Source organism: Anser cygnoides, chromosome 11, assembly GCF_040182565.1.
Source record: "Anser cygnoides isolate HZ-2024a breed goose chromosome 11, Taihu_goose_T2T_genome, whole genome shotgun sequence".
Taxonomy (NCBI): Eukaryota; Metazoa; Chordata; class Aves; order Anseriformes; family Anatidae; genus Anser; species Anser cygnoides.
Genome location: NC_089883.1, coordinates 16,789,581 through 16,804,031, shown reverse-complemented (window position 1 = coordinate 16,804,031; position 14,451 = coordinate 16,789,581). Strand labels below are relative to the sequence as shown.

At 37.7% G+C, this 14,451-nt stretch overlaps 2 protein-coding genes across 12 annotated transcripts in view; one reads left to right on the top strand and one right to left on the bottom strand.

Annotated features, from left to right (window-relative positions):
• APBA2 (amyloid beta precursor protein binding family A member 2) overlaps positions 1-14,451 on the bottom strand; it is a 99,349-nt gene that overhangs the window by 6,274 nt on the left and 78,624 nt on the right. For all 10 annotated transcript variants that reach the window (XM_067003963.1, XM_013177409.3, XM_067003961.1 and 7 more), the window contains 4 exons: positions 9,170-9,355; positions 5,306-5,485; positions 3,908-4,120; positions 2,825-2,944 (listed from right to left, as the gene is read on the bottom strand). In XM_067003963.1, the coding sequence (XP_066860064.1) occupies positions 2,825-2,944; positions 3,908-4,120; positions 5,306-5,485; positions 9,170-9,355 (699 nt within the window). The remainder of the gene's footprint in view (positions 1-2,824; positions 2,945-3,907; positions 4,121-5,305; positions 5,486-9,169; positions 9,356-14,451) is intronic.
• The window catches only part of ENTREP2 (endosomal transmembrane epsin interactor 2), a 157,612-nt gene that overhangs the window by 139,417 nt on the left and 3,744 nt on the right, over positions 1-14,451 (top strand). For both annotated transcript variants that reach the window (XR_010834270.1, XR_010834269.1), the window contains exons 15-17: positions 1,287-1,470; positions 1,728-1,908; positions 6,733-6,764. The gene's annotated coding sequence lies outside the window, so the exon portion shown is untranslated. The remainder of the gene's footprint in view (positions 1-1,286; positions 1,471-1,727; positions 1,909-6,732; positions 6,765-14,451) is intronic.

Below are 14,451 nucleotides of genomic sequence, written 5' to 3'. Positions count from 1 at the left end.
CACACAAACCAAAGCAGTCATCTGCTCTACTGTCTCTGCATCTTCCTGATAACCTATGAAGACAAAACCCAGCTCAGATGGGCTATTCACAAATACAATAGCCGTACACCCTGCAGAGAGGAGATAGGCAGGGTGAAAAGGAACCACCACAAAACTGTTATCAGAAGAGGAACAGAAATAAGTACCAGATGCATGCATAATGAGGTAATATCGTAACAAAATGAGGCATTTAATTACACCCTATCTGGCAAGCTATTTATTTCTTCACTGTGCTAATGCTGCGCCAAAAAAAGAATAAGGATATTATTTCCCATCAACATTTATAACAATTGCCAGCAGTTAGAAAACTGCTTTTTAAAAGTTTGGTGTCAAGCTACTAAAGAGATATACTTTGCAGTTGTATTTTAAAACGTTAAGTGAAGTACAGGAGATTGTATCTGAGGAAGGAATTAAAGGACCAAAAACTCATCTACATAGTAGCCTAACACAAGGTGTTTAATCTCTCCTTCTTGTTCATTGGTTTTTATATTCAAACAGACTCTTCATAAATGGAATGTATTACAAGGGTTTCTTTGTTTTCTGTGAAGGATTTTTATGCTGAATTTGGTAAAACTTTACATTGGATGTCACCTAAATGTTGCTAATGTAACCACAATGAACTGTGACCATCCGCAGTGGTGAATATGACAAATGACCAGTCCTGGTGTGTTCTGTCCAAGTAAAGGAGATGGCCATGGTCTGCAGAAATAACTAAACTGGGGCTCCAAGTACATGGCAGATAATTAGCTGGGGCAAGATGACTCGATTGTCTCACAGACTGGTACTGCCTCTGTCCATGTGAGGACATGCAATACGCTTCTTTTAATCCACTTTGGCCTGATTGTTTCTTGCAGCCCCGACCCCAACCCCTGGTAATGCTGTGCTCCCAAAATAGCGGATAAACAGACCATAATATTGCTCATTGTTCCTTAAATATGTTTTCTCTTTGTATCATAGCACCAGCTGTATATACTAGGTTCCTAAAGGGTAGCAATTAGGAAATAAATCTCTGCCTCTCACACTGTTATATGCAGTTCTCAGCATCCTTTGTGATGTCCTGTAAAACCAGATCCCATCCTAATCATCCTTTTTATCCCAGCACTTGGGATTTGCTAACACTGAGTGCACTACCAGCAATAACCCACTAAACATATACATAGGTGAAAAGGGGATTAAGGAAAGGCAAAGGACAGAAATACCATACACTTTTGATTTTTGTTTGTTTTGTTTTGTTTTGTTTTTTACAGACCTCTGTCTACTCAAGTGTCAAAGCATTAATCCCAAACATGACAAATGCTTTAAGCCTGTGCTTCTAAAGGATGTCAGCCTGGGGGAGGTATCACTTCAGAGTGCTTCCAGCTGGACAAAGGCATGTAGCAGTGTTCCTCATACCAATCTCTGCTGTGACTACACCATGATATATGATCTTAGGTAGGAACAATTAAAACAGGTACAGTAATTACTTAGAGATAGCTACCATAGCTGAGAATCCAGTAAGGAGCCACTTGTTTCCCAAAGTGCAGTAAGACAAAAAAGATAGCCTTTAGAGATACATGCTGCTCTTATATGGGTGGCAAACAGAAAGCTGGTAAACTCAATGGATGGGTTTGACAGAACAGGGGACCAGAGCCCACAGTCCTTTGTAATGTGGTTTTCTGTGCAGGTAGCCTGATTATTTTCTTTTGTAGACTGGAGGAAGAGGAGATGATGATGGTCCTGCACTACAGGCAGTCCTTAATGCTAATATCAGCTCTCAATAAGGCTGGGTGGCTACTGAGCTAGTGGTGTCCTGGAAGTTTGATTTGGAAAGGTACCAGAGAATGGCTTGTGAACGAAGAACTACGAGAGAAGGCTTCTGAGCTGCACTAGGTGAGTGTTATCTGTCACATTCATCCTGCTATATGCTGCTGTTACGGGGAAACAGCCACATGCAGAGAAGAGATACCTAGGCCACAATCCTCTTTTTAGCTTGTCACAATTACATTTCTTTGCTTGCTTTTTAGGATGCTGCCTACGTTCATGTGATCCAAATAAATTCTGCATACCAGAAGAACAATTAAAGTTTTAGCAAGGGAGAAAAAAAGTAATAGGATAAGAGCTAAATTATGATTGCAAAACTCTATTTCTGCATAACTGCTTTCCTTGCAAATCTGGCATGCTAATGAGAGAGTTACACATGTACAAACTGATCCAGGTATTGCACCAAGCAATCTGGACTACAATCTTTTAACTATTATGTAGGAGAATTCCTCAAGAATGGCAGTACTTGTTTTTCTGGCATTGTCCATTTCCGATACATTACTCAAAGACTTGATTCTAAGGTTTTGATTAATTAAGGGATCAGAGTATAAATACTAAGGTCTTAGAATGTGGATGTATATCAATGTGAACTGAACTCCCAGTTAATTAAATAAAAGCACAGAATAAAATAACAAATGTTATGGTCTGTATAGAAGCTCCAGGTAGAGATGAATGGCTGTAAAGGCAGTAGCTGCTGGAGACAGTTGGCAAACACTGACATATCCAACCTCCAAAAGCTAACAAATGAAGAAATCTTTGTCAGCAAAAAGGTTTATGCCCATATATTTATGCTGTATACATCTCCTTGATGTATGGATGTAACATAAAGGTCTACTATAGCAGGCCCAGCAAGTGTTTGCAAGCTTATACCTTAACCAGGAAGAATAAGTTCTCAAAATGCACGGACAAACACATGCAAGGATTTTTTTCAGTATTTCGGTGTGTTTCTTACTCAAAAATAAAATCAGTGAACACGGAAACTTACAATTCCATTCTGTACGCTGAAGCCCAGCTGGTATTTTAAGTCTGGCCGTTTTATGAGGACAGTAGTGACAGGAGGACAACTGACAATGTTCAGTTTGACTTGCGTCTGATTCTTGAGACCCTGTAAGATATCCCAAAAGTTAGTATTTCTGGAAGAGATCATAATTTTTTCTTTCATTAGTGTTTTTCTAATTACAAGAGTGTAATGAGAGTGTTCCCAGAATGTAGTTGGGAAACAACAGCTAGAATTAATAGAAATCTGTTGTTAACTTTGAGATATGTGTCTCTACTTCATTAACCATACTGTATTTCCTAAGCTATTTGGCCCAACAAAATGTATCAAAGCCTTAGCTTTAATTACTAAAAAATCTTTCAATTCAAGAATGACTAAAATTGACTAATGCCTGCCCTTTACCAGCCTCTGGCTAATTAATGTCCTGCTGCTGATCTTGACGTGTCTGAAGAGCAATTTAGCCTCAGCAATTAAAGATAATCCATTCTGAGATTCAATTGTGTCTGGGGAATCTTCACACACTCACTTGAACTGTCCTGCAGTCTACCAGCTCCCCATTCAGCCTCCCATCAATTCAACTCCATGAAGCCCAAGAGAAGCATAGTAGATATTTTTTTTCAAGACCAGGTTGGACGAGGCCCTGGGCAACGTGATCTAGTGGGTGGCATCCCAGCCCATGGCAGGGTGGATGGCACTAGATGATTGTGAAGGTTCCTTCCAACCCAAGCCATTCTATGACTGATTTTAATCCTCAGATTTTAATTTGGAGTATGTGGGGAAGCCTGAAACTTTGAAGACAGTTAAGTAACTTATGCTGGGAAGGTATTTCAGACCTGGCCTTGTTTGCTGGTCCAGTAACAGAGCTGTAGCCAAATTTTCCAGTCTTAATTTTCTGTACATTAGCACCCCCAAATCTCTCTTTCTAAGCCTGCTTCTTATTAGTCGTGGCTTACTTATTTTTCATAGCAATACGAAAAACCATATCTGCTGGACATCTACAGGGTTGCTTGCCAGAATATCACATCTCTAATGGCTTACAATCTACAACATATAGTTGTAAGTTTGGGGTACCTTTATAATCCCTTGACATGTTGCAAGAGGTAGACCAACTAAACTGGTCCCATTAATAGACATAATTTGGTCTCCAATGCTTAATTTTCCTGAACGGGCAGCAGGGCCTCCATTCATCATGTTAGCCAGGATAACGGTGGGTAGAATGGATCCCCATCCAGATTCCACAATCACTACTCCAAGAATTTCTCCCTTCTGTTTTTCTAGCTGGAGCTGCAATTAAAAGAGAAGGAAAAAAAAAAAAAGTTTTTGCTTTGATTCATCTGAATTTGAGCAACAGCATCTCATTTGTTCCTGATTAACACTTAAAAAAAAATACCAAAAAAACCCCAACAGATTTGAATCACTTTGAAATGTTATATATTTTTTGTTCTGATTTTTAGTTAAACCAAGATTTGTCCAATTGAATTTTACCTTGTTTGCTACAAGAGAAATACTTTGTCATGTTTATATGTACAGGAACGCACTTTATTGATAGCTAGTGACTGCAGTCATATTAAAGTACACATCAAATCCCAACTTTCCTATCTGCAAGTATGGATTAAAAATGCTCTCTTCCCAAGAACACACATTCTGCATGAGAATCTGTAATGTTAGAAAAAATGAGTATAACTAGGAAAGTTGTGACTGAAGGAGTAAGCAAATGCAATTCATCTTAAAATAAGATTGCTTTAGGAAGTTTTTAGGCGTTTCCAGCATGGAAACACTCTGCCTTTGGAACATGGGCCAAATCCCCATCACACTGTAGCAGTGTAAGACGACAGCAGAATCTGGGCACAGCTGCACCTACCATGTTCTGGTTTAGAATGCTCAGTATTACAGTGCCTTATGTATGAAATGTGAAATATATGGCTATTTCATACGTGTTAAGACTTACACTTAGGTAATTTAGGGGTACTTAAAAGAAATTCTTGCCTTTTCACACATTATAAGTGTGAAACTCCATTTCAAGGGGCATTTTTGCTGGTGTTCTACTAGGGGAAGAGAAATTAGCTTGCTCAGTGCCTCAGCATCCTGGACACATGGTTCTTGTATCTTTTAAGCAAGAAATCACTTACAGTGGGCATAAAAATGGATTGCCATCTCTCTTTCTGTATCAATACTTTTTTTAAAAATAAAAATGCCTTACACTGTGTACTGCAACTAGTGTAAGCACAGAGCTTATTTATGTTAGATGTAAATGTACTTTATTACTGGTTGGATGAAAGGAAGCAGAAGGAACCAGGGAAAAAAAATCTAAAAGCTCACAAAGCTGATTTTAGTAGCAGAGTATTGATGAAACAATGCATCTTGAGATGTCAAACCATCCTTAAAATTTCAAAAGATATTTCTATGAGAACTACTTTCCTCTGAAAGAGATGGATCAATTTGAAAATGAAAATTTCCAAACTAGTTTACCTCTTTGCAGTTTTCTGAATTGGAAAAGTGTATGAGGTCATCATTGTACATCTCTTGGGTATTGATGATGTCACTGTATTCTTTTTGACTGAGATCCTCTGGGTTAATTCCATTTGCTCTCAAAAATTCTTGGTAAGCCACGCTGAAAGCCTGACCGATTGACTGAGCTATCAGCTGTGCCTATAATGTAGAACAAAACACAGCTGAGAGAAAGGTCTGATACAGTTTACACCTGAAACCATAAGAAACAGAGAGACTGGATTTGAAGACAAAGTCAAAATGAAATACTCTATATACTTGCTATGTTAGTACGTATATAAAGTCACTTTAAGGTCAGTTGTACAGAAAATATCCCTTTTATCCAAAATCAAATGCAAACTCCATTTAAAAAAATGTGCTGATTTCCTTTCATCAGTACATTGCAGTAGCGAGCAGCCATATGCTATTTATGTACTTGTTCCAACGAACACTGGAGAGTACTGGCTTTGTACCAACACGGAAGAGCTTACAGAAGAGATTGTCACAGACTGTGCTTCTGACCACCGTGTATTTGCAAGAGTGATAAGAGCTGTTGCTAAGCTTGCACATGCTTTCACAGACATGTATGCACCAATGATTTTGGTTGCAGTGTCCCCTGATGCTTCTCCACCTTGGTTTTATATGACTGCAAACACAGAATCACAGAATTGAAGGGGTTGGAAGGGACCTCGAAAGATCATCGGGTCCAACCCCCCTGCCAAAGCAGGTTCCTTAGAGCAGGCCGCCCAGGTAGGTGTCCAGACGGGCCTTGAATATCTCCAGAGAAGGAGACTCCACAACCTCCCTGGGCAGCCTGTTCCAGTGCTCCGTCACCCTCACTGTGAAGAAGTTCTTTCTCATGTTGGTGCAGAATTTCCTGTGCTCTATCTTGTGGCAATTACCCCAATTACCAAACAATGTTTTAATAAAACCATCTCCTCTCTCATTACTGCCATGATACCTGTCTCACATTGCCAGCAAACCAGTAATAGCCCTTCTTTAGAGACTGGACGTCTACAATAGCTACTCCCATTACCGCCTTTTGAAGGGCAATGTTAGGGGTGATTTCAAGACCACAGCCAGAGCCATAACTATATCTTTCTCACGTTAAGTACAACTCTTCAAATCCCCTGTGTGTTCATTGATTTTTGGAGCGTTTATCTGGGCATGCATTTCACAACAGTATGTAATATGAGATGACTTCACGTTACAGTGGGCTATATAGCATGTATAATCAATCTAACATTGTAGTTACCAGTATTTAGATGCGTCAGAAATACAAATGCATTAGAAAGAAATCGACAGAAATTGATGGTAACTAATTACTTTGCACATTCACCATACTGCAGTAGTCAACTAAACTAAGGAACTATTGAACTGTCATAAAATTTACTTTCTTGTTCCACTAGATGGCACTGGAACACAGAAAAACAGAGCAGAGGTAAGTAAAAGGAATTTATAGACATCTCTTTTTTTCACCTGATTTTTTTTTTTTCCTACTCCGAGTCTACTGTAGCTCACAGGAGAACGCCAAGCTGGGTTTTGTGTATTTTTGGTTTTCAGGAACTGTATTCTGTCATCAGGGAATATGAGTAACTCCTAAAGATCTGAAAAGGAGTTAATTGCATCTTACAACATAACTCCCTAAAAATACTAGTAATCAAAACTATAAAACTATTCTGGGAATGCAACACAATTTCTTAGACAGTAGGCCCATGCTAAGCACATTATGAATGCACAGGTTTTTTTCTGGATAACATTGTAAATCTAAGTCTTTCACAATCTACTGATCAGATACACAGTATTTTCTGTGATGCTGAAAGGTGGCTTCCTTACTTCAGTTGTGTTTAAATACACAAAAGCACCAATCCGCATGACTGGAAAAATATTTTAGAAAATTAGAGATATGATTAGCCTAGCCAATCACATACTATTTCTTCATATTTTAAAACAATATCTCAACTCTTGTCAAATTGTAATAATCGATACCAAGATGTTTGTAGTAGTACAGAAGCCATCAAGAACACTTGTCTCATTCCATTATTAGTTTATCACCAGTACTTACTGACTTCTGTTTCCTAAATCCAATGCTACTGTAGTGCTTTCTCTGTAGTTTGTCCTGTCCTTTGCTTTCCTCTCCATTTTATATTCTCAAAACCAACTTGCCTAGATGTCCTATTCTGTTACTGCCTGTAATAGCCAGTTCTCACATCTTAATTTCATCTGTATCTCCAAGTTCTTATGCATGATTTTTTAAAACCTTCAGCATTATGTACAGCTTAGAGATAATATAATTAATTTGCTTGAAAAGGTCACCCTAGCAAAGCAGTGGCAAAGCTTAGAAATAGGTCTGAAAACAATCTCAGTCTAGTGCTCTAACCTTTAGACAACGCCTTTTCTCCTTCATAGGCTTAAATGCTTTAAAATAAAGAAAATGATTGCTTTCACTCACAAACTATGAAACCTGGGAGTTACACTTGAACTAAAGAACCGGATGCTTTTTTTTTTTTACTGGTATGACAAATTGTATTTAAAGCTGTTCCTATACAACAGTGGTCGGAAATGGTTTGTTCTGCCTATTACTCACACCTGTATTTCAACTGTCAAGTTAGAAACACAACAAACTTTCTCTCTTCTGTTTTACTAGCTGGGTATTATTTTCCATAGATGTTGAAGTCCTCAGGTCTGCTGCTTTAGACACAAATATCTTCTATTTAGCTACAAAACCAAATCTGAACAGACAATAGCAGCAAAGCAAGGTTATCTTCCTCTGCCACAAGAGATAAGAATATAGCATGACAGCAATTTTCACAAGACTGAAACAGGCATGTACAGAATTCTTTTGCAACCACTACTTCTGCAGTCCTATTTTAAGATTGGTTGTATGTACATTCATCTAATTTTCACTTGCATCAGAAATGTGGTCACTCCTTTTTTTTTTAAATGGAATTTTACCAAAAAGTGTTTTATGGCTACTACAGAACTGAATCTCAGAGTATGTTATGGCACGAAATGGCTTAAATTATGCTTTCTGTTGTACAGATGTTCTGAAAGAATAGTGAGAGGAGTTCTTGCATATTCTACCCTTTTACTGAAGAATTGCTAAACCCTTTTGGTCTTTTTTTTTTTTTTTTATAAATACAGAGAACTAAGCTTTCTTAGCTCTATTGCATTTATGCAAAACATTCTAATTCATAATTTTTTGGGGGATGAAAAAATAAAGAGAACAGATAGAATAAACAGCTGATGTGTTCTTAAACATTAAGGGATCAAATTGCATCTTTGAGAAGGAGTACATCAACTGACCACAGGTAAGTAAGCCATAAGGGAATAATGACTGGGTAGAGGGTGACCTTGTACCATGACTGTTGGTAGAAGATGTTCTCATCAACTTGGCTTCAGTTTGAAAGAGGACCAGAATGGTTCCACTCCCTTGCCACCCATCTTGGAGGCTTGCATGTATCATTATGTGCTAATCTGCTGGACTAGAGGAATCCAATCCAGGATGATCAAATTCATAAATTCATTTCGGCCATGGATGGCCATAGAATTTCAGACAACTCCATATAACTAAGTACTAAGGCATTTGGAACAGCATTGCTGAAAGAAAAGAAATGATTCAAAGATCATTTGTTAAGGCAAAGTGCGTATTTTTGGACTGAAGAGACATGACTTTGCAGAGTCAGAAAACACATGAATATGGACAGTGTTTCCACAGAATATCTGCAGCTTCAGTCAGAAAAAAAAAATGTCAACAAAAATTCATTCAAGAAATTAGATGTAGCTTCAGAGATTCTATTCTCTGAGTGACATATGTTCAAAAAAAATTTAATGCAATTTACTTACATCCTCTGATTCAAAGACATGGCATATCATTTTGTACTGCTTCTTTCCTTCCTGGGCACCAGGTGTTGTTTCAATACAATCTTGAGAAGCTGATCTTGGCATGCGGCGCCGTGCCATTAAAACCACGATGTTACCAATATCAGCAATATATGAGATTGTGCGCAGCGCATGATCCATCATGGTTTCCTACATAAAGCAAAGAGAAATAAGGACATTCTTCATGTCTGCTATTACTCTACAAATGATGCATCTTCTCTCTCTTTGATGACCTATTGCTTGAGAATGACAAAAACAACACATTTTCTATGGGCCCATATCTGACATTCCCTACACAGTCCATGGGCATGAACTGTGATTGAAGTCATGGTTCATGAAATTGACTTCGGTGGAAGTGTTACCTGCGCAGGTACAACATGGTTGTAAGATCTTAAGCAGTAAGATCTATACTAACAAACAATTTCATGCTGCTGGAAAATTACATTTCACTTGTGTTGGTTCTGCTACACGAAGCAGATGCATTTCACAGTGACAGTTCGGCAGTCAGCTGTATATGAGATAATGTTGTAATTTCCTGATTCTCTTTTTTGTTATGTCCTACAATAGCAATAACATCTAAGATAACATTTTCTCATATACAGGAAAAGTACGCTTTCTTTCTTTGTGAATCCTTACAAACTCAGTATTTTACCTTTTCTTTAGGTAGAATTTTAAAGTCTATCTACATATCTCAAATCAGTTTGGATGGATTTGGTCTACTATCTGGGCTCATATTCAAAATTTTCCTCCAGTCAATGTCCCTAGGTTGCCAATTCAATTATGCTGGGAGAACACATCTCAGAAGAGTCTTTGCCTGAGATTGGTTACAAGTGGAAACCTGTCCAAGCTTCATCCTGTACATTTCTTATGTGAACACCTCACCAGTACTAGATATATCTTGAAATTTCCTACCTCTGCGTCATATCCCTGAACCCTGCATCCTTCTAATTACTTTAGCTTTTTTAACTCTTATTTTACCTTCTGATATTAGCAGAGAAATCCTAGCCTACTATTTTCTATGCATCACGGTTTCTATGTACCATTAAGTATGAACTTGTAGTAAGTTTGATTTATTCATAGTCAATGCTGAGCTCAGAAATAATAAAAGTGGCTTAACAGCTAGTGGTCTCATGTTAATTAAAAGGCTTCTAGATGTGAAATAATATTAACAAAACAATGTATGTGACTGCTACAGGATAATTTGAAAGGATTTTGATATATTTAGGACTGCAAAGATAAAAAAAAAAGGATACACTTGTTTGCACTAATGTTTAGCCAATTATTTATACCTTTATACAAGTCTTATTCAGGATACTGTATAAGCAACCTGATTTCCCTGTGTTTTTTTTGTTTTTGTTTTTTTGTATGTTTGTTTGTTTTAAATAAAAAGCCACAAATTCTTTTAAATTCTTGGAAGGGTGTGTTGCTACGGAATACGTTCCATAATGTGAAGAACCTTTTATGTTTAAAATGAGAGCTTTAGGAAAGCTCATGCAACCAAGTAATCTGATTGACTGTACTTCTTTAAGTCCCTTGAAAATGTAACTATTACTACATACAAGTCTCTGTGAAATTAAGGTGGAGGAGAAATTCTTAAGACAAGGTAATTTAACTTATGTTAGTGCTGCTTCTCTGGCAGATATTTAGACAAATTAGAGAAAGTATTAGGAAAAGCCTTATAGCTATAAAGTCACACAGAAACCATAAAATGGTATTTTAAGTCAGTGATGACATACGTTTTTTTTCCTTGAGGAGAAATTCAAGGACTTATGTTGTCCTTCACTGTGTGACCATGCTGTTCCTCCTCACTGCCTGCTGCCCACGTATCACCATCTTGCTTGAGGTGCCTGTCCTCTGTACTTACAGAGGTAGCCTTTGCTCCTTCTCAGTTTCGAACAAAGCCAGATTCTCTGCCATTGTGTGAGCAGAATGCCTGTGTCCTGTTGCAGTGATCGAGTGACGTGCACATTCCTATTTGTGTGACAAAGAGGAGGCTACAGGAGGCTCACAAGATATAATTTCAATAGTAGGCTACCAGGCTAATTAATTACACTTTCAGATGTGGTTGGTGTGCTGTACTGAATCCAGTTTGTTGTTGTTGGTTGCATATCCTTGTTTTAGAGCAAAAATAATCCAAATCCTATTCTTACGGGGCATTTCAAACCTGAGTTTGTGTATTTCTTAAACTGAATGCTGCCTACTTTAAAACCTTACGCTAAGTACATATTTTAAGATCATGTTTTTTATTGAAATAAATATCAAGAATCTGATTTCTAAGCTACCGTTTTGAGTTTGGTGCCTCCACATCATTCTTTGTTAGGTTAGTTTTCTATAATTTGTTTACATATTTTGTTATTGTACTGATGAACTGTTTTCTTTAAGAAATAAAGTGCACCATTTGAAAATTCCTTCTTGCTGGGGGTCATTGGTCAGTTTGGAGTATTTTCCAGCTTTTTATTTATTGCTCAAACTGGAAACAACCAAAGCCATAATAGTTTTATTGGTCACACCCACTGAGGATGTTTGTCCTCCAATGAACGGCTAAAACATGCACCAAATTCTACATGAATTGGAATAAAAAAGTACTTATTGAATCAATTTGTTTTGCTTTACTTTTATGTCAGTACATTGTTTTCCAAGTATTTTGTTGTCCAAAATATCTTTGGTTCTTGGCTAAGACTGAGGTTGTCTTTTCTGCTTTTGGCAGCTGCTTGGATATATGTGCAGATATTTCTAATATGAAGAAACAGAAAAATTCACTACAGGCTCGTTAGTTTTTTGTGGGTTTTTGTGTGTGTTTTTTTTGTTTAAGTTCCTCTGCTGTGCAGCCCAATTGCTTGCAGGCTGCTGCTTTCCTGTTTTCAAGAAGGCTTTTTTTCTTTTTTTTATTTGCTATTGACTCACAATGCGTTTCTGAATATCCCACTGAGCTGCATGAGGTCAGTTTTTACATAGCTCAGTCACATTAGATGGCTTAGGTACCCTCTTTGCTTTGTCAGTAGTGGCAGGGTTTCTCTTGATATCTGATCTTCCATTAAAAACCTTAATGGGATATGAGATAATACACAATTTTCATCATTTATGTAAACATCATCATCATTTATATAAACAGCTAGGTTTTAGTTTGCTATTATTTGAACAAATCCCTAAGGCCTAACTGAAGAAGTGTCAAGCTGATGAATAATTAAGAATTTCAGTACAATTTAACTTGACAGAGGAAAATACCAATTGTTTCTTAGAACCACCTGTCTCAGTGAAGAGAATCTCTACCCATAAAATGATTTCTTCTCAGTCTTGAAACAAAATGTTCTGTACTTATACCTACAACACGAGAAGAGATGATTGGGGGGGGTCTCTAAGGTTTGCAGGGGCTCATTAGGATTTATAGCACTTCTCTCAGTATGGAAAAATGCTTGATAATGGACATCTCTCAGCAGGATCTTGGGAGCTCTGCAGAGATAATTGCTTTTCAGCAGTCTGCACTAGTCTGCACTAGTCTGCAGTGTTCCAGAAGGCTGTAATCATACATGCAGTGTTCACAAGAGTGCATGAACCTGGGAAAATGAATGCATTTAATCGCACCTACCAAGAAAGTCTTTCTGTCTTTATCATACAGAAGTTACTCAAAGGTTTTCTTTTAGTTTTCCCCTTGTATGGGTGAAAGCAGTAATTTCCCCCATTCTCTCACGTATTTTTGTTGTCTAATGCAATCACACTTAGGAATAAGACAAATAATATATTGTGACTGTAAATGTGTATTAGTCTTAACTTCTTCCTTTCACTCCACATTCACATTCCATTCCAATCTACCTTTATCTCATTTCCACTTTTTTTTTTTTTAACTTTCCCATGAATACCTCCATCTCTGCCCACTTGCTTCTCTATTCTTTCTCTCATCCCTAGTCTAGTTTCAGCTGCTCCATCCTTGCTATACTTTTATTTGTCCTTAGAAATTTGTCCTCTCTGTCTCTTTCTCAAAACCTCTATTCTGTTTTCTCCTGTCCCCTTTCCCCTTCCTTAAAATCTCCCTTCCCTTCCATGGAACTCCCCTAGAATCCCTTGTTGCTGTCCTTCTTGAAGATCAAAAGACACCTGAGGAAGGAAAGCCTAAGCGTTCTTCTTAGCTTTCAAAGTTAAACAGGCTTGTGCTAGTGTGAGTCAATTTATGAAGTCAGAAAATTTTATAGAACCAATAATCTAGTTGGGACTCAGTGCATACACAGTTGCACTGCTCCATGTCTTTTTCTCTGCTAGCTTTCCCAATTGCTTCACTCCCAACTTCTTTCCACTGAACAAAGAAGAAGATGGGAAAGGCTGCTATGATATTTCTTCTGCTTTTGTGCATGTAAAGCCACGGCAGTCAGGGAAGAAATATTCTCGTACAAACACAGGATTGCTTCTACCATGCAAGTGGTGGTCACCTTGGGCTGAATATATTCAGTAACTAAATGCACAAACGACTAAAAAAGTGGCAGGAGCGCCATTTTCAAGTGTTGCTGATGGCAACAATCACCAGAGCTGGCTTTGTTTTGACATGGCAATACGCCTTACTGGTGCTACTCATCATTTTCAACCCTGCTGCATGTCATGTCTTAACTGGGAATTTTACATTTTAAATCAGCTGCTACCTCATGTGAGCTATGCAGTACTACAGATGGATCAAAACATAGATGGCACACTGCAGATACAGGTTTTATATAATTGATAAAGCCACGAAATAACAGATTGCCTCTGCCAGCTGCCACACCAGCTGAAATAGACGTATGGTAATTACACCAGTCAAGAAACTTCACTAGCTCTGAAAAATATTACCAAGCCAAAAAAGCAAAGCATGCCAACAGCAGTGCTAAAATGTCAGGGGAGTAAGTTTCTTAGAGCCCTCTGAAAGACGCACTGTATAAAAAAAATAAGGAAAAAAACAACAAACTCTAGACAGCTTGTAATTATAGTAATCCCCGGTATTGTTTTTATCTAGTTGAACAGATCGTACTACGCCTAATGATGTATAGCATCTTATAGCACTAGAAATCTCAGGGTAATCAGGAGAATAAGATAATAGTTACTTTGAAAAGTGTTTATGGACTGCCTCAAAGGACTTTCTTTTTTTAATTTTTAAAAGGATCAGCATTCAGCTGAAATGCTGAAGTATTTAAAGAAGGGAAAGTGTGAACTGCACTAAGAGTAATCCTTACTTAACATAGAGAATTTATTTCCTGCCATACTTTTCAATTATCGACTGTAGCCGT